The 19,612-nt window shown below is 35.0% G+C and overlaps 1 protein-coding gene across 7 annotated transcripts in view; it reads left to right on the top strand.

The window, feature by feature from the left end:
- The window catches only part of EBF3 (EBF transcription factor 3), a 196,968-nt gene extending 177,564 nt beyond the window's left edge, over window positions 1-19,404 (top strand). For 3 of the 7 annotated variants that reach the window (XR_005555694.1, XR_005555693.1, XR_005555698.1), the window contains 6 exons: window positions 1,101-1,166; window positions 2,089-2,266; window positions 4,727-4,915; window positions 5,333-5,530; window positions 8,004-8,147; window positions 16,077-19,404. Coding sequence is in view for 2 of the 7 variants with exons in the window: in XM_039334708.1 (XP_039190642.1) it covers window positions 1,101-1,166; window positions 2,089-2,266; window positions 4,727-4,915; window positions 5,333-5,530; window positions 16,077-16,108 (663 nt within the window). In the remaining 5 variants the exon portion in view is untranslated. The remainder of the gene's footprint in view (window positions 1-1,100; window positions 1,167-2,088; window positions 2,267-4,726; window positions 4,916-5,332; window positions 5,531-8,003; window positions 8,148-16,076) is intronic. The other 4 variants (XR_005555697.1, XR_005555695.1, XM_039334723.1 and 1 more) reach the window with 3 other exon arrangements.
- The last annotated feature ends 208 nt before the right edge of the window (window positions 19,405-19,612 follow it).

The raw sequence follows: 19,612 nt of genomic DNA, 5'->3' as shown, positions 1-19,612 counted from the left end.
TTTCCATATTCATTCCCCTATTGGAATGATGTGCATTGGCCTAATAAATGCAAACTCCAAAACTCTCAGTTTTTATACATGCAATTTTAGGGTAGGGCTCCTTGAATACTCAGAAGTATCATTTTTAAATCCGTCAGGAACACTGTCATGAAAACATAGATCAAATCTTAAGAAAGCACTGAAAACAGTTAGCATTCTAGCATCTCAAAACCCATATCCGCATTTCCCATAACCTGCCCGTATCACACATACCCCAAAAGTAAACTTATTGCAGCTGAAGGATAAATATTCAGATTTAAGTCCGTTTGTATTTAAAATTAACTAAAGTATGGATTAATCCTCTCCAATCGTAAAACTGGAGGTAGGCATGCAGACAGGGATAAGACAAAATTCAGTGCATCCATGCCCCCAGGCACAAGTACTCAACACTCTCTGAATGTGAAGTCATTTATGAAGTCCTTTACAACATGCAGTCAAAGAGGTTAATTGAAAAATTTCTTAATGTCATTATGAAAGAACTAGATTAACCCAAGTTAATTCACTTTATTGTTCAAAATAAAGAGGAATAAGCATTGAACTCACTTGCAAATTTGGGGCATGAATTAGGGGTGAGATGTTGTCTTTAAGGACTCTGCCAGTTTAATTAAGATATGGAAAATTGCTTATTGTTCTTCACCACTAAAGTGCTAGGAATTAACAGCCAAATGTGATGCCTGTGCCTTTCATATCTCTACCATGTGTTTGTTTGTTTAATACCCATAAGACTACATCATTAAACCTCAAGCACTGATTTCACTAATTCGGCACCAGAGCTACATGCTACAGCAGCAAACACCTTTTCTAGTCAGTCATAATTGAACAGCTGGATGCAAAATGCATTATTATTTTTAGGTTCCTATCTGACTTCGACTTGAACCAAATACTTTTTTTCCTTCCAAAGCAAAATGTCTGCCTGTCTTTGTAAAACTTCTCTCTCTCTTTCATATAACAACACAGTCAAGTTAATATGCTTTATCTAGTTTAGCAGGGATTCAAAACAATGGATGCTAAGTCCTTGATCTATCCATTTTCACAATACACTGTTCTTTTTTTTCCTTTAGGAAGTATTACTTAAAAGAGCAGCTGACCTTGTTGAAGCTCTGTATGGTATGCCCCACAACAATCAGGTACGTCCCGATTGTCTTTTTCACCTACACATTTATTCACTTCTACACAATTCTACAGATATTGCAATAAATCATATTGTGGTTTATTTGATTTTGGTTGAATGTGTTGCATCAACTTATTCATTAATTAATTACAACAACAACAAAAGAGCTGGTAGTGGAGAGTGGAGAGGCATGGAACTCCAAGGACATGGAGCTGGCCTTGTTGAAGGTATATACAAGAGCTGTGATGGCACAGTAGTTAGAATGCAGTATTGCAGGTTAATTCTGCCAACTGCCAGAAGTTCAATCCTCACCGACTCAAGGTTGACTCAGCCTTCTATCCTTCTGAAGTCGGTAAAATGAGGACCCAGATTGTTGAGGGCAATATGCTGATTCTGTAAATTGCTTAGAGATGGCTGTAAAGCACTATGAAGCATTATATTAGTGCTATTGCCGTATGACATGCCCCACAAAACAAGCGAGTAGATCCCAATTGTCTTCCTCGCAAATACAGTAATGGCCAAAGAGGTCCACAAGTACATTGGTATCATCAAGCAGATCACAGCTTTAAAAAAACTGCTGCACCAGATAAAACCATGGGTTGGGTATTACAAAATATCAAAACAATAATTTGTTGCATAATACAAAAAGAAGTGTTTTATTTTTTTTAAAGAAACAGATGTTATATTAGTAAAAGTGCTGGCAAAATGTTTAAACTATTTCTACCCTGAACTCACTACTGGAAAATTATAGAATTTTTATTGTTCAATGTACAATATTTGTAAGTTTAAAAGAATGTAATCTTGCCAAGAACACAGTAATCCTGCCTGATATATAACCATAGGTCGCTAGGCATCATTTATTAGGATTTGCTAAATGAAATATTGGGTAATTAAATGATACTGTATGTTAGAAAAATTATCCATTTACTGTTTCATAGGAAATAATCCTGAAACGAGCAGCTGATATTGCAGAAGCATTATATAGTGTGCCACGTAACCACAATCAGATTCCTACCCTTGCCAACACTCCAGCTCATACTGGTATGATGGGAGTAAATTCATTTAGCAGCCAGCTAGCAGTTAATGTTTCAGAAACATCACAGGCTAATGACCAAGGTAGGTGAAGTTTTAAGAATTATGTAGCAAAGTGATTCATATCTTACCCTTCTACAAAACCATTATCTTAGTTATGCAGTTAGCATCCCTGATTATTGGGATTCTTTGAATTTCATTTTGTTTTGTCACGTTGTGTTAGTTGGAGAGAATTAATAACTTGAATTTGATAACTAAGCATTGTAAAATATGAAATTTGAAATTTAACTTTGTAGAGACTGCGTATCTTTCTTTGTTTTTCCTCAAACCTCCAATTCGCTTTTTTACTACCACTCTTTTTCGGTCAAACCACACTTCTTCCTTTATAAAGTTTTGACCGAATATATATATATATATATATTATAAAGAGATCATCAACAAGTATTACAATGAGAGTAGTCCTCAACTTACAAACACAACTGAGTCCAAAGTTTTGTCCCATTTTACGACCTTTCTTGCCTCAGTTGTTAAATGAATCATTGCAGTTGATAAGTCAGTTACCCAGCTATTAATTGAATCTGGCTTCCCCCATTGACTTTGCTTGTCAGAAGGTCGCAGAAGAGGATCACATGACCTTGGGACACCGCAAAGGTCATAAATATGAACCAGTTGCCAAGCAGCTGAATTTTGATCACGTGATCACGGGGTGCCGCAAAAGTCATAACATTGAAAAAAGATCATTAAGTCACTTTTTTTCAGTGCCATTGTAACTTCGAACGGTTACTAAATGAACTGTTGTAAGTGGAGGACCACCTGCATAGATGCCTATCTTTCGAGTAGAATAAATTTGTGGGTTATAGTTAATAGGAATTGTGATACCCATTTTCTACTAAACTTGACATATTTAACTAAGCATTCTCCAGCAAATTTATTTTGCTAATAGCAAAATATATTACAATTATGGCAAGACATAATTTCCATCTGGTTGCAACATGCTGCTTAAACCATGGGTTAGCGCTGTCAGAATAAGCTAGCCTCCCCTGAGCATATCAAAAGTACTTGGGTGAAGGAATTTGAACAGTTTTATTTCCAATGATAAGAGCTTTCCATGTTTTCTAAATCTAAAGCAATTATTTTATCTTAATTTTTGACACATAGAAATAAGCAAGTATAACATGATCATTTGATGCTATGATTCTGAAACAAAAGTAGAAGCTTCTTTCTTGTAGCTAGAATTGGAGGGAATTACACAAATTTGGAGAAGATAATTCTTGTAACACTAAATCCTAGGCTGATGCTCAGTATGGACATAGCCATTGACTATATATTAAAACAGCTGAATCAGTTAAATGTGGCTAATAATTGCAGTCCTAAACGTAGTACATGGAATAAATCTACTGATTTACTTTCACATAGACATGGACTGGATTGCATATGATTTCTGTGATACCAACATCTTTTTCATGGGATTTTAAAATATATTCTTTTACAATTTAACAAAACCTTCTTGAGTCATGTTGCTATCAAAAATGTAGTTATTTTTTATATGTATTCAATATTTATGAAAGCATGGTAAACAGAAACTCTATTTTCTAGTAAGAAATTGTTAATATTAAGAAGGATGATTTCTTTCAAACCATTTTTTTGGGAGTTACATCTCTGCAGAAAGTTACATGACCTTATATAAAACTTTTGCAAACTTTGCAATCTGAAAACTTAAAAGGGGAAAGCTTAGATGCAACCCAGCCATTTAAGTTATTAGAATTATTGATAAAGACAACTGTGAGTGAAACTCACCTTGCTGGGTGTGTCTGCCAGAAGCAGGAACAACTCAGAGTGATCACAGTTGGTTTAAGTAGAGATGGTGTGAAAAAGATGACCTTTCCTTGCCAAGAGATGAAGGAGCAAATGACATAAGCCAGCACTGTGCAATCAGTCAAAACTCTGCAATCTGTGTCCCAAAGCATCTGGACTTTCTTGTTTCCCCCCCCCCCTTGCTTCTCATCCCAGAAACTTCTTCAGTTTAGTTTCTTGGATGAGAAGCAAAATGTTTTCAAGAAAAAACCCAAGCCCAGTTGCCTTTTGGAAAACCACCTTTGGGACCAGAATGGGACAACTCACCATGACCATCTCACCATGGCCAACTCGCTGTAGGACAACTTAATTAAACCAATCAACTTAATTATTTAAAACAATTTTAAAAAATATTTGAATTTTTGTCATCCACACTTCAGTTTGTCCCTCCTTTGGCCTCCTTTCTGTAATGATTCTATTCCACCATTTCTCTGATATTAGTGTAACTCTTGTCCCGCTGTGAATTGTCCTGTGGCAAGTTGACCCTGGCGAGTTGTCCCACAGCACGTTGGCCATGACATGTTGGCTGTGGAGAGTTGACCACAGCAAGATCCCTTTGGGACAGACATGACCTGGATGATTGAGAATTTCCATAGACATTTAGCTGTGCAATCTATGATGACATAAGAAACTCTTCATGCCCCATAATATTAATCCTTTTCTTGGGACGGGTTTTTCCTCCCAATACAGTAGGTTACAGTCGCAACACAAGCAGTGTTTCCCCGCGAGGATACGTTCCGAGCAGTACTCCTCAACAGTCCAATTACAACACAGTCAGCAATAGTATGAATGGATACGGCAATGCCAGCATGCCGAACCTTGGTGTACCTGGTTCCCCTGGATTCCTTAATGGCTCGACCGCAAACTCCCCTTACGGAAGTAAGTCTTTATTTCTAAGGCACATCATTACATCATTCCTGTTTGTTAAGAACTTACTTTGTTGTAATTTCCTTCGATGTAAGCTACTGGATAAAAGGAGGGGTGACTCTGGAGGCTGGACAGTTTAAAAAAAGGAAAAAGATCACAGACAATATATTGGTACTTTCAAAAAATAAACCTATACTAAAAGAGGAAAAGTAAGTACCATATTGGACTGCTCAATTTACAATCAAAGTCCAACACAAAAGAGTTTGCCTGTTATCCAGAGCGTGGCAAGCCAAAGCATTTTATTTTTATATATGTATTATCCTTCCCATAAGAGGCAAGGCCCTACGATACATCTTTTTTTCCCTCTTCCCTTCCTGTTTGCCATAAACATCCTCAATATGAGTCCTGATTATTTTTGCTTTATTGCAGTAGTGCCGTCAAGCCCTACCATGGCAGCCTCTTCGGTCACCCTTCCTTCAAACTGTAGCAGTACACACGGCATTTTCTCATTCTCACCTGCCAATGTCATCTCTGCAGTGAAACAAAAGAGCGCCTTTGCTCCTGTGGTCAGGCCCCAAGCTTCTCCTCCGCCATCTTGCACCAGCGCCAATGGAAATGGGCTTCAAGGTGAGCTGGATCTCTCTATTACTTCTCCTGTGATTTCAAGGTAGTTGATTTGTTTTGTTACTTTTCCGTTCAGAAGATGAATGGATTAAAAACAGTTTATTATCGCAGGCAAATATCAAAAGACAACCCCTTCCCCCAAAATTTAGAAACAAAATACATAGGGATTTTTTAAAAATGGCTTTTACTGCAGGGGAACAAAACCTTGATTTTAAAGACAGCAGCAAAATCATAGCCTACAGTTTTAGTTTATGCTGATTATTTCAAGCCTTACTGAATATTGGAAGAAAGAATAGCTGTTTTCCCATCATTTCTCCTTAAGGTTTTATGCATTACTTTTTAAACTAAAGTCCAAGTATGGAATGTTTCTCATATACCTTTAAGTCTGTATATATTTTAGGCACCCAATTTTTTATTTTTTATTTTTGATAGTGATATTTTAATCGGCAGCATTTCCAAGGTAGGACTTTTCCTACTTGCTCTGAGACATCAACAAATATTTGAAATTTGTTCAGTGCTGCTGTTGTTCCCCTACAAATCTAGTTTTCTGCTTGCACTGGATCTTATTCCAGTTCAACTGCCAGTAGAAATATGAGAATAAATAACTATAAAAAAAGCTTGAGGACATTAATGAGTGAGCATTTACGGAGGGAAGGAAAATCACTATAAACACTTTTATTCAGGATATAAGTTTTCATTTAGAAATTTTTATATCTTTTTCAAATGGAAGGTTAACATCTGTCTCAGCTGAATTGATCTGAAACTTATCTGCGATATAGACCAAAGCACAATCTAAGCACTTAAGACTATATAAATTGCTAGAATGTACTTCAATATTGCAGCAGCCATTCCCTCTTAGTTAACAGAAGTATTCACATTTTAGACTTTTTGCCATGTAAACTTTGTAGTATGCATTATACAACCCACACACAACTTTCAAGCATATCCTACATACACACACACACACACACACACACACACACACATATTTATGCTATTAAATATGCTATTTTTGACTTTTTCAAAAATGTGATTACTTAAATATCCACTAATAAAAACATGCCACTGTGTTTGTTAAGAGTATAGAAAAGGCTCAGTTTGTTGCTGGGATCCTAAGCTACAGAATCTTTCATCCAAAGTGATGCCTAAATCCTGAACAATTGTTAAAAATTGAATTCAGTTCTTTTATCCCTTTGGATAAAAGTCACTTCCAGTCAATGAAATCCAATAGGGTCTTTATCATTCTTCTTCCATCACCCAGACTATTTTATTAAGAAAATATTTTTGCTATGAACACCACTATGCTGTCCTCATGTCCAGGTACTAAGTGGGACAGAAGGTTTGTGAAAGTTCAGATCTATTCAAGTTGAACTAAACTGGCCCTATTTTGCTCTACCACCTTAACTTTCAGCTCTGGGTTTGCCAGTAGCCTGAATTTTGGTGAATAGTGCTACTGTTGTCCCAAAGGTGCTTTTTCCTTGAAGATGTTTTGCTTCTCATCCAAGAAGCTTCTTTGGTTCTGAAAAAAGCACCTTTGGGACAACCAAGACCTCAATGACTGAGAATCTCCATAGACAGCGCTTTCATTGGGTGTCACATCCCAAAAAGCAACAACCAAACCAGGCAAATCAAATGTAAAGAATAAAATATTTAACCAATCCAAGTATCTCTGGTTGAAGAATATTTGTTAGGTGGTGCCATGGTTCAGAGCATCAGTAATTTAGAGTGGGTACATCTTCTTTTTCAACATACATTTTCTTAAATTTTTATTTGTGCATTAGCAAATGTGATATAAATAATTTCATTTTAATTTCTTGTCCCTGGGAATAGTTGCTTTTAAAAAAAACAACAACCAAAATCCTTTTTACAATTCTAGCAAACTCTGTTTGTTAGTAGAATCATTTAAATCCTCTGAATTTTATCTGTTATATGAAATAAGCATTTGAGAATTTATTTATTTGGCCATTACGTTGAAGAACTAAGCCAACCACAGTTTAGTATTTTGCAGAAATTGAAAACATTATTAACCAGTACAACAATAGCAAAGGTACATAATAGCTTTTCATATACTTAAAGTAAATTTATGCATTTTGATTTAAATAAATATATTTGAGAATTATTCAAGTAATTGTTACCTGAGAGTAATAGTTGCTTCTAATTGGAAACACGTAGTAACCACGTGTCTCAACTATAGATTGGCAGTGAGATGTTCACCCCAGGCAAATCTTGAAGCAGATAATTTGTTATATGTACCCTAGATTTTCTGATTTACGGACAAGGGTTTCGTGTAATCTTAAATGCAAGTAGGTAAATCAGGGGTCTTTCACCTTTATTTATTCCTTTCTTCTACTTCTATTAGAGCTCCTTTTCTATCAATTAGTAGAAATATATCAAGGCACTACCTCTCATCTTCCTTTCATACTGCATAATGCGTCAGAAACCCTAAACCCCTCCTTTCTCCCATTCTTCTATGCAGGAGTCTCTGGAAATTTACCAGTGCCTCAGTCCTTTCTTCCTCCCTCCTGGCTGTAATTTTAAATCCCCAAACCAGTTTAGGAATCCTTTGTAGCCCGCATCTTCCTCTTCCAGCATCTACTACTGATCTCAGGAAATGGAAGAGGTAATTATGAATATGAATTGCTAAATATGCCAGCCCCTTCCCAATAAATATTTTTTTTTTTGTATGAATGGGCTTTGTTTCTCCTCATATCCGGCCTAAAGCCTGAATCAATGGATGCTGCTTTACATGCAAGGAGATATCCATGTGATTCAATTTCCTGGCGTGGACCACATTGCAGAATAACATGTGAAGAAGTGTGTCTTGAACAAGAATTTTTAGATGTTTTTTTTTTTTTAAGGTAGCCAGGAGGAGGAACAGGTCTACATGGTTCCAAGTCGGATTTAAGGCATAGAAACCTGAAAGGAAATAGATCTCAACAATGCTTTCTCCTGGTTGAGAAAGCGTTGTCTGCAATACCAAGAAAACAATCTTTACTGAGCTAATCAGGCCAAGGATTTTGATGATAAAAACTTGATTCAAACATGCCTATTGAGGTGACACAGTTTTTACATGCAAACCTGGGTCACCTGGAGATACATGGGGGAAGCATTCACTTAAAAGCAGGCCCTCATGAAAATCACCAGCAAGTCCATGCACCATCATGTAAAAGAGAAGATCTGACCTGTTTTCCTCCCCCTGATATGGGGTATATTGGCTTAGAGTCCAGGGGTCCCTGACCTTGGCCACCTTATGACTTGTGGACTTCAACTCCCAGAATTCCTCAGTCAGCCATGCTGGTTGAGGAATTCTGGGAGTTGAAGTCCATAAGTCATATAGTGGCCAAGATTGGGGACCCCTGGCTTAGACATAACTATAATGAATGGAATGGAATTTTTCCCGTGTAATCTTGAAGTTATATAATCCCCATTGGTATACCACACCATCTTTTTTTTTTAGTTTGTTGTGTTACATTTTGAACCTCTTATCACATGAATTCATTTCTTCTCTATATCCCACTGCATATTGAACAAGGTATACATTTTAAAAAATAATAAAATTATGCAAATGTTCATAGAACCATTTTCAACTATGGAAAGCTGATGACTTTGTGCCAGTCTCCTCTCTTGATCCATTCTAACCCATGGGTCAAGTCACATATTTTATTACAGACAAAGGCAAACCATATTAGCTGATTATGGAGAATAATAGCCCTTATGGGTATTTAATATATACCTAATAAAAATTCTAACAAACGTCGCTTACATTAAATTATGGCAGCTACTATAGCTGCTACTTCCTCTCTCATGTGGCAAGCTATTACGCATAATTTTGCCATATTTTGGATAAGGTGTTCGTATGTGCACCAATAATTAGTAACTGCAAACCAAATTCTGGTTGCAGCTTCTAATCATAAAGCTGCACCTGGTACATGCCTCAGAAGCTGCACAATTGCTCTGAGAAACCTAGTTTGTATTAATATGAGCGTTACGTAATTAGAACATGGTGTCACTGTAGACTATAAACAAACTGAGCCAGTTATTTCAGTTGGAACATTTTGATGGCAGCCAAGACCAAGCTACCTAAGCCATTGAGCATAAAAAAAGTGTTGAATTTCAGAAAAATTAAAAAAGGCTGTTGTAATTCTTTGTTCTGCTGGTGCTATTTGTGATTATATTCCTCCTGAAGGACGGGATGCCACCACTTCAGATAACTGAAGCATTTAACTTGCTCTGTCTATTGAAAATTGTGCAACTTCAGTGTTTTGGCCATTATTTTGACCTTTTAGTACTTAAGGAATAAAGATAATTATAGGCTAATGCCTTTAGTACCAAATAAAGTTGCTGAGAATGGGACTGCATAATCAATGTACAATAATACCGGAATGTTTAAATCAGATAATCTAGGTGGATGGTGCTGCACTGTATTTAGGTTTTTGAATAAAATGTTGATATAGAGATTAAAGAAACCAAACCAAAACACAGTCCTGTCTTACACTAAGTACTTGCATTAGGTATTGCATCTGAGAGTGCCTCATTCAAATTGCATCTAATTCTTACATAGGTATAGCTTTAATCTATTGATAAATAAAAGGATAAGGACAAGATTGCAACACTGATAAATACTTATCGATTAGGTATTAAAACACATAGGGGAATGTCCTACTCTAAACTCTTTTTTGGGGGGGATCCAAAGATTTTGATTGTTAAGTGCCAGCTTAGACTTGGTTTATAAGACTCAACAAACTATTTAGTCTATAATTGCCAAGGCCATATCCAGCATCTTTTTCAAGGAATTATAATAGCCAATCCTCCCTCATAAAGTAACACTTCTGCCTATCTAGTTGTGAGAAAAGTTGGAGGAGGAAGTATACATCTTTTTCAGTGCCTACAGGAAAAACAGAGCATATATTTAGCAAACAAATGTTACTATATTTGTAAACTCTGATAGAAAGAAGATGATGTTATTTTTCTAATGTGATTAAGCAATAAATGTATAACTTTTGTTTCTGAATCATTTTAGAGGTTTTTTATATTTCTATTCTTAATAACTCTCTTGGGATTTGGTTCAGGGATTATATTGTAGTAAAACAAGTGCATAGTTTGCTTGACTAGGTGATAGAAACAGAATTAACAAATATCTTGGGAAGGGGAATAGAATTTTACTTCACTAGCCCAAATATATATATTTGGTGGTTATCATCTCAGTTTTATTCTATTGGAAATTAATAATATGAAGAAACATGAAGGGCCTTTATTTGTCTGCTTGTTCAATTTCTGGGCTGTCCATTTCAATCAATGATCTGGGCCGCTTACAATTCATAATAATGAATTGTAATAATAATAGCAATAGCAGTTAGATTTATATACCACTTCATAGCCCTTTCTAAGCAGTTTATAGAGTCAGGATATTGCCCCCAACAATCCTCATTTTACCGATCTCTGAATGATGGAAGGCTGAGTCAACCTTGAGCAAGTCAGGATCGAACTGCTGGCAGGGAGCAATGAGTTAGCTTGCAGTACTGCATTCTAATTCACTGCAGCACCACAGCTAATAATAGTAATAGTAGTAGTAGTAGTAGTAGTAGTAATAATAATAATAATAATAATAATAATAATAATAATAATAATGCTAGCTTTGGTGACTTATTCCAGTTTTAATAACAAGCAATCAATACTTCAATATAAATCTTGTGTCAGTGTATATGTTCACCGACTTGTAGTATAGCTGATATTTATCCTATCAATTAATCAATAATAAATATTCAAAGGAAATAATAAATGAAATGAATATTTGAAATTGGGCTTTACATTCTAATATATGATACTTTTTTAAAAAATTACTTTTTGCATCTTAAGCTCCATGTAGTACATTTCAGAAAATTTAGCCATGCCGAGTGAGATGAACACATGTATAGCTAACCCTGACCTTCACCTTTTGGAAGATGGTTGCCTTAATTTCATTTACTTGTCAGATGAGTTTACCTGAATAGCTTAGCAGGAAGAGGACAGATCAACATTACAGAAAGATCTCACACCCTCAATTTTTTTTCCATTACTTCAAGATTTAGGTAATAATTATACCATAGCCCACATTTCCTCTAAAAGCTTCAGCTTCTGTCATGACCCCAAATCTGAATCATGTATTGACAGACAGAAATAGAAGAAGCTAACCAAATCAGGAATAGTAACTCAGGATATTGGACTTACAAAAACTTAATCCTACGCATACAACTAGTCTTTGACTTACAACCACAATTGGGACCACAATTTATATTGCTATCCAAGGCAGTTGTTAAGTGAGTTGTGCATTTCTGAATTGGATATAGCATCTCTGAAAGACAGCATTCCTTTGTAATTGAGATAATATGAGAATTGCAGGGTTCAAGTTTGCTGTAACTTTGCCCAATATTAAAGATAAAAAAATCTATATTTGTAAAAGCAAATTGAGCTTCTTTTCACTTGCCTTCTCTTCCGGTGTAATGAGAACATGTATAGCATAGTTATTTATCTAGCACAGCCTAAAAATATAATTATTTTTGTTGTGCTATGATCTTTTATCTATAATATCCAAATCTAAACTCTTTTTAGATCAAGAAATTGCACTCAGAATAACAGTACTAAGAAGAAAGAGAAATAGTATCCAACAAATATTTTGAAGAACACAAAATGTTTCCACCCATTACACCTTGTTTGAAAATATTATTTCATCACAAATCTAAACTATAAGCTTTCTTTTTTTAAAAAAATTACTTTTCAAAATTTGTTGATAATTTCAACTAGCTTATCCTTTTTAAAGTTATCCCTGGAAAATCAGTGGCATGATCAAATTTAATACATATAAATTTAGAACATAATTCCAATGTGGCTAATTAGAGATCTGTTCTTCTCAATTTGTTCATGTTCATTTATGTGTCAATGAAATGGGTATTTGGGTGTTGTGGACTTTATTAAATGGTAAGAGTCAGTGATATGGACATAGAAAGACTACATCTTTTGTTATTGATGTAGCGTAAGAGAAAATATAAACAGCACTAGGAATTAATATAAAAATCTTGGCACCTATCAAGATCCAGTGTTGTATGACTGTTCCTCGTACCACCATTGTTCCAATTTCCAGTAAAACCATGATTCTCCAGGAAAATAATACAGACATATGTTTATATAGTATATGTCATTCTGTCACCACCCAGAGTCGCTCTGTATAAATTTGATATATTAATAAAAGAAAGTAAAATAATAAATATGCTGGTGAATATAATTGTGCGTATATGTATGTGTGTGAGAGAGAGAATATATAGCTGTTTAGTAAATATGAATGTTCTGAAGATCGTTTGGAAGCATACTGAGGAAAGAACATAAATTCTCATTTATCCCATTTGGAATGCCTTATATTTGGTTTATCAACTAAGTATAAGCATGTGTATAGAAATATTCCTTATGTGGAATTCAAATATTTTTCATTTTGTTCTCATAACGATCAAGACAGATGAGTTAAGTTATGAGAAAGTAGCTATTCAAAGACAATATATTGATCTTCTCTCAACAGGTTTTCCCCTGCAAAACTCTAATCACTAAACTGTAGGTAGCCATTTATATAGGAAAGTTATCCACAAGATCACATGCTTGATGGGATTGGTAATACTATGTTTGAGTTCATGCTCTGCTTACAAAACTGTATTGTTTGGAGAAAGATATATGTTTATATTTTTCCCCCAAGAAAGACTGATGTTTGAGAAAAAGGTGAAAAGGGCTTCTTCTGTTCTGGATCCTCATCAAAATTAACATCCACTATTACAAGCAGGGTGTTTAGGTTTGTTTGCTTGCTTGTTTACTAGAGGACCATGCAGGACATTGAAAGCAAATATCTCCACCATTGTTTCACTAAATTACATGATGGTGAAATTTGGTTGAAGGTTGCTTTCTCCATTATTGGCTCTACTTTGACATAACCCTTGCTACTAAATGGTGATGGTGTTATTAGTATTCATTGCCATCAATTAATGAAAGAGAGCTTACTGTAGCTTACCAAAGCTCTGCTCTGTCCCTCATCTCTGAACTGCATTTACCACAAGGGAATGTTTACTAGCCACAGATTGTGAACAATGCCTCCCATTCCTCCACCATTTGGTATTGTTTCTTCCAGTCCTGATGGCATCATTGTGCAGAGCTAACTACATTGGAACTCTGCCATATTGGAGGAATTCACAGCTGGCAAGAACTGGCCGCCATCCAGACAGTGGCACGTAGGGGTCGAAATGCGAGAGCATCTGGCTGTTATGCTCCATCTGTAAACCTGTGACTAATCTTTCCATGTAAACAAAGACATGTTCCAAATAGTGTGCACAATTTGCCCAATCCCATTAGTTATATCGAATACCAGAGATATTCCTCTTGAAAACATAAGACTTTAAGGAACGCACTTTTTTAAAAAACCTAGTTTCTGCCATGGTCTTTATTGATATGTAAATAATATTTTATAAGCAAACTGGATGAAAAAAGCATCTGCCATAGGATGATGATGGACATGTAAAGAGAGGGGTGGCTTATGCATGACATTTGCTTCCCACCCCTCAGATTTCATGAGTATTGTATACTGATTTAAACTGATTAAAGGAAAGTATAGTACTGTAGTGTAGTGTAGAGGAGAGGAGAGGAGGAGAGAAGAGGGGAGGAGAGACAGCAGGGAAAAGAAAGGAAAGGAAAGGAAAGGAAAGGAAAGGAAAGGAAAGGAAAGGAAAGGAAAGGAAAGGAAAGGAAAGGAAAGGAAAGGAAAGGAAAGGAAGGGAAAGGAAAGGAAAGGAAATCTATAGAGGGAAAAATAATGCATTTTTGCCAGCTTCAGAAATATCAAATTTAATGGTAGAGCTGCTATGAAATTACATTGAACAATCCTTTGTACAGCTCAGATTCCTTATGCTGCTTATTTAAGCACATGGATAGTCATGCAAAGAGATTGTATTACATAAGAAATGTGTACATACAAGAAGTTTTCAGAAAAAAAGTGCAACAGCAAATCTGAGATAAATTGATATTTTTTGAAATTAATGAACTGGGAAATTGAAGTTTACATGACTATATAAAAATGTATTAATATTTCTTGTACAGAAATTAATGAGAAACACTATCATGATAACATTTAAAGTACCATTAGTTAAAACCATCCTTATTATAGTTCTGCTAGGAAGTTAACACAATGACAATTTTTAAAATCTGTTTGCGTAACAAGTTTCTTCTTTGCTTATAATATATAAGTATATAAATATCCTGAATGGAAGGGGAAGGGGCTGCATCTGGATTGCACTTAAAATTTAGGGACATTCAATACAGGTATGGCAAGTCCTAGCTTTGCTGGTATTTAAACCTGCGGTCCCATTCTTAGGATAAGACACAAGAGACTATCCACAAACTTGTCTCCCTCTCCCCTAAGTGTTTCAGTGTAGTCCTACAGAGCTTCAGTAATTGCATTAATGGCTACTATTTCTTTAAAGTAGGTAGTATCAGTTCCCGGGGCCAGAGATCATGCAATTCTGTGGGTACCTTGACCCTGAGCTTTTTACGTGTGAGATACAGAAGCTCTGGGACTTCCTTCTACACATTTCAAAAATTAACATGAGCTAACAAATAGGAGATTTCAACTTATGCCTTGTTATAGTGCTTTGATGGATTCCAAAGCAGATGTAACATAGTAGACTTTGATCTCAGAAAGTCACTGACTTATTAAAGTCAGCATACAATTAGAAGAAAGTGCTAATTAACAGAATGTCAAAACTGAAGCTGTCCATTTAGATCTGGATCTGCTCTGAATCTGAATTACCAAAAATGACCATATTGTTTTTTAGCTGTCAACACAGTCTTCCTCCAGGGAGTCTGGGCCACTGTTTGCCATTAACAAAGCACTAAGAGAAATATCACACGTGGGAGATAGGATCCTTTGCATGTGTACGTTTGTGCACACACAGATACACACACACACACATCAAAGCCAAATCTTACAAAAAAGCTCTGTTAATAAATTCCAATTTTAGAAATAAAATATAGAAGAAGGATCAAAGAAAGGAAAGGATTGTCTTGTTGGATAGCTTATTATACAAAAAAAGGATGCCCCACTTTCTCCCCCAAACTGTTTGATAGCTACTGTCTTGCTAGATAAAAGGATCTATCAATTGTTTATCCAGATCACTTTTCCATGCAGTACCTGAGTACGAAGACTTACACATTACTAAATTCCTGCATCTATCACTACTGTGAATTCCATTTTCTTTATATATTCAATTTATGGAATTCTTTAATACCTAATTGATACCTTATATGCCTACAAAGCTGCATGAACAGTATTTTTTTTTTAAGCTATAGTCAAAGGCATCTGGTTCCTAATCCAAGTGTTTTAGGAAACGGGTTTGGTGAATGCTTCCTAATGATTTTCAGACATTGATGCTATGAAGAATTAGGTGTGGTCAGCTTTGTTTTGCTTGCTTGTTTATTTTTTCTTTGCAAGTTTAAATACAAAATGCAAGTAAATTAATAGTACCTTTTCTCTTTTTTTTTTCAGCTATGTCTGGGCTTGTAGTTCCGCCAATGTAAATTCATTTTTTGTTTAGCTACTGTAGCATCAAGTTCAGAAGAGGAGCTTTCTAGGGGACAAGTTTAGTATATAAGATATGCTGATGGAACCAGTATCTTCAAAATACAATCAGCAAAACATTGAAATGCTACAAAAAAACCAAACTTTGTTTAAAAAAGTTTATTTAAAATACTAAGAATCAACATGCAAACAATCAACTTCATGAACAATTCCATTTTATTGACTGAAACCTCTCATATTTTCACATTTCTTGGTCCTGAAGAAAAAGGAAAAAGCGACACTTATTTTGTATAAAGTTTCTGATTACGTCTTGGCTATGTCTAGTACTTGCTATGTGTCGGGAAAAACTTTGTGGATGCACCATTTTGATTATCATGAAACACTGATGAAAAACGCCTCCAAAACATTTTTCTGTACTCATAACTAGATTCACAATGGTTGTGTATCTCTATAATGTGAAATATTTTTTTGTGGTGAAAAAAGGGGGCCAAGGAGGAGGTATGAGCCATCAAAACCGGGGTTGGGAGGGGAAAAGGATGAATATATGATTTCAGATAATTTTGGGAGACGGGAGGATGGGAGGGTTGATCATTGCTTAACTTCATCTTAATGAAATGGAACTTTGTAACTTATTGTAGTTAGAAATTGTAACTTTGATATTGAATTCTCTTGCCTTCAACAAGCACACTGACAGAGGGAAATGCTACTGTCTGTTGGTTTAAAAAAAAAAATACTTCCACTGCTAGAGCTTCCTGTTAAGCAAGTGTGATCTGCAACATTTTTTCAACTTTTGCTAGCACTGTATACTATTGCATTCTTAGGCTACTGTGAAGTCTATGTTTCTTGTACCAGAAAATTGTCCTTTTGACTTCTAGATCCTACTTCCCTAATGTGTTTTGTATGTGGTTATAAAATTGTAGACTTTTGTGATTTTGCCAAAGTTGTAGCTAAATATTTATACACTTGTCTTGAATTTTTTTCAGATCCACTTAAATATTTAGAAGATCAAATTTTTATTCCTTTTAAAGATAAGGAATAAAATAGCCCTACATTACAACTTCCTTTCACATAAACACTTGCAATCACCAAGGGAATTTATTTTGTAACATATTAATTATAAATATTGTATTTATCTTTGAAATTTTGTATATTTTCACCATTTTTCCTTGTATGTATGTTTTTTGTCATTTGACTGGTATTGTGATGCTGTGAAAAGCATTAAGCCAAGAACCGCTGCCTTCATATGTTTTTGTTTTAAAAAAATGTGTTCATGCATTTCATTTGTATTTCACAAAGTTGTTATTTGTTTTGACTTTCCATCTTTCTGTTATTTTGAGGAAAAACATTGTTTATTTTTATATTATTTTTAAGTTATCTGAACAAATAATTTTGAAATAAAGTTGTTTGTTGTATAGTTAAAACAAAATTGTGCCACATGGCTGTAATGAATACTAGTAGAAAATGTGCATGCAGCGCGGCCACAGGAAATGGATGGTTCTCCTATTTTGTGTTTGGATTTTTCTTTTTCTTTCTTTCTTTCTCCATTTTCTCTGATTTCAGATTTCTTTTTAAAAGTTGCCACCTATGACTTTGCCACATAGCTGAACTGTGTTTACTGGCGGCGGGTGGGGGGGAGAGAATCAGAAGCATAAATTAAAAAAATAAATAAATGAAATTCACTTCTGATGTTTTAATTTCAGTGTTGGCCACATTAACTTCCTTGGATGCCTTAAAATTAGACGTCTTTGAACAACTGTTGTGCTGTTAACCATGGGCTTAAAACAAGTGCATCACTACTTTATTTGGATAAATTATGGTGAATAAAAGCACAAATATGGGGTGCAGTTTTTTTTTCATGTGACTATAGTTACCCGCCCTCTGTTCACTTTGATGAGGCTTGCCCCAACCCCCTAAAAATGACTAGTTGTAATATCCTAAGTGACCTCAGTAAACTGTACTCTTGGTCAACAGCTATGTGACTTCTTTTTGTATCTGTTTTCTGCTGCACTCTGCATAATGTGTAACTTAGCGCTGATTAACAAAGAGAAAGACTTTGTATGCATTTGGGACCACACCTAATTTTGTAACCTTTTTTATTTTCAGATTTTTGTTTTATAGAGACTCTTACAGTAAGGACTGTAATTTATAAACTGGAACAATTTCTCTAATATATTGTGCCTGTTAGTGCCAATCCTGACATAATTGTTCCCCCCCTTTCTTTCTTGCACTAAATGCTTTCAAATGCAGCACTGCAAAAATCACTTTTGCACTCTGCAACAGAATTAAATTTCTCAGCGAAAAGGAGGGACCATTTTTAATACAAAAGTGCACATTTTTCAGGAAATGTTTATAAGAGGTTTTAAAATTGATATAAATATATCACAAATTATAAAACATGCCCATTTTTCCTGTGAGAGTCAATAAGTCTTAGCTAAGTGGAAAAGCTGAAAAGTCAAACCAAAACTGAATTGCCTCAGTTTAATTTTGTATAAGTATGATTTTGATCTTAAAAAGAAAGGTCATGCATACACGATCAAAAAGTTTCTTCATAAATACAATCTGTTTTGTGTTTTAGATCAGTTAGTCAATTCACTCATATTTCCTCATCTCCAAATGGGAAACTTCACTAAATGATAGATTTTACTGTTAAAGACCCTACAATAAGATTGTTTTATCTGTACATTTTTCAGATATTTAACTGTATAAAAATGTTCATTTTACACAATATTTAATTAAAGTATTTCTTGTCTGTGAATTTCATTTCTGCTAATTTTTCAGGTTTAATTATTAAAATGTCAGAACATAGAAGCGAGCAACAGTTGGGACTGTTAAAATCATGTTCATGTTTTAAAGAAGATATTACCAGGTGTAACTAAAGGACTTCCTTACACATCAATATGTATCACTGAATATATTGCTGCTATGCTCTCTCTGAATCCTTCCAGTGAAAATTGTGATTCAGTTGACATCAAAGCTGCTATACTTTCCTTGTGATAACTATTTTGCACAATGATGATTTTACATGGTTTGATGTTGCTTTCATTCATTAACAAATACGAATGTGTCCATTCCTTGCCCTATGAAAAAGGAAGGTCAGACAAATCAAATGATAATCTTGATAGAACAACCTATGCAGAAGCAGCTTCATAGGATCTGATATTCTGATGGTGCAGCTGGTGACTTCTAATCTGCATATCTAGGCAAGCTTGTGCTGGTAAGAGAAATATATCAACTAGCTCTTGATAAAATTCTAGGTTGCTTCCAGTTATCCTGAGCAAAAAAAAAAAAAAAAAAACCTTACAATTTTATATGTAATTCATAGGAAGCCCTAAAAGGCATAAATGGGTATTTTGGGGGGGGGGCAGTATGGATTACAGTTTACAAAAATAGGCCATCCCTACAAAGAGGTTAAAGAGGTTTTCACTGTTTTTAAAAATCTTTTTTAAAAATTAAGATTTATGCTGATATAAACAAAGAATATGGTGTGGTGGAATAGCGGTGAA

Source organism: Crotalus tigris, unplaced genomic scaffold, assembly GCF_016545835.1.
Source record: "Crotalus tigris isolate CLP2741 ecotype Arizona unplaced genomic scaffold, ASM1654583v1 scf7180000017546.9332058, whole genome shotgun sequence".
Classification (NCBI taxonomy): Eukaryota; Metazoa; Chordata; class Lepidosauria; order Squamata; family Viperidae; genus Crotalus; species Crotalus tigris.
Note: the sequence above shows the minus strand (reverse complement) of the source record. Positions and strands in the feature narration are given on the sequence as shown.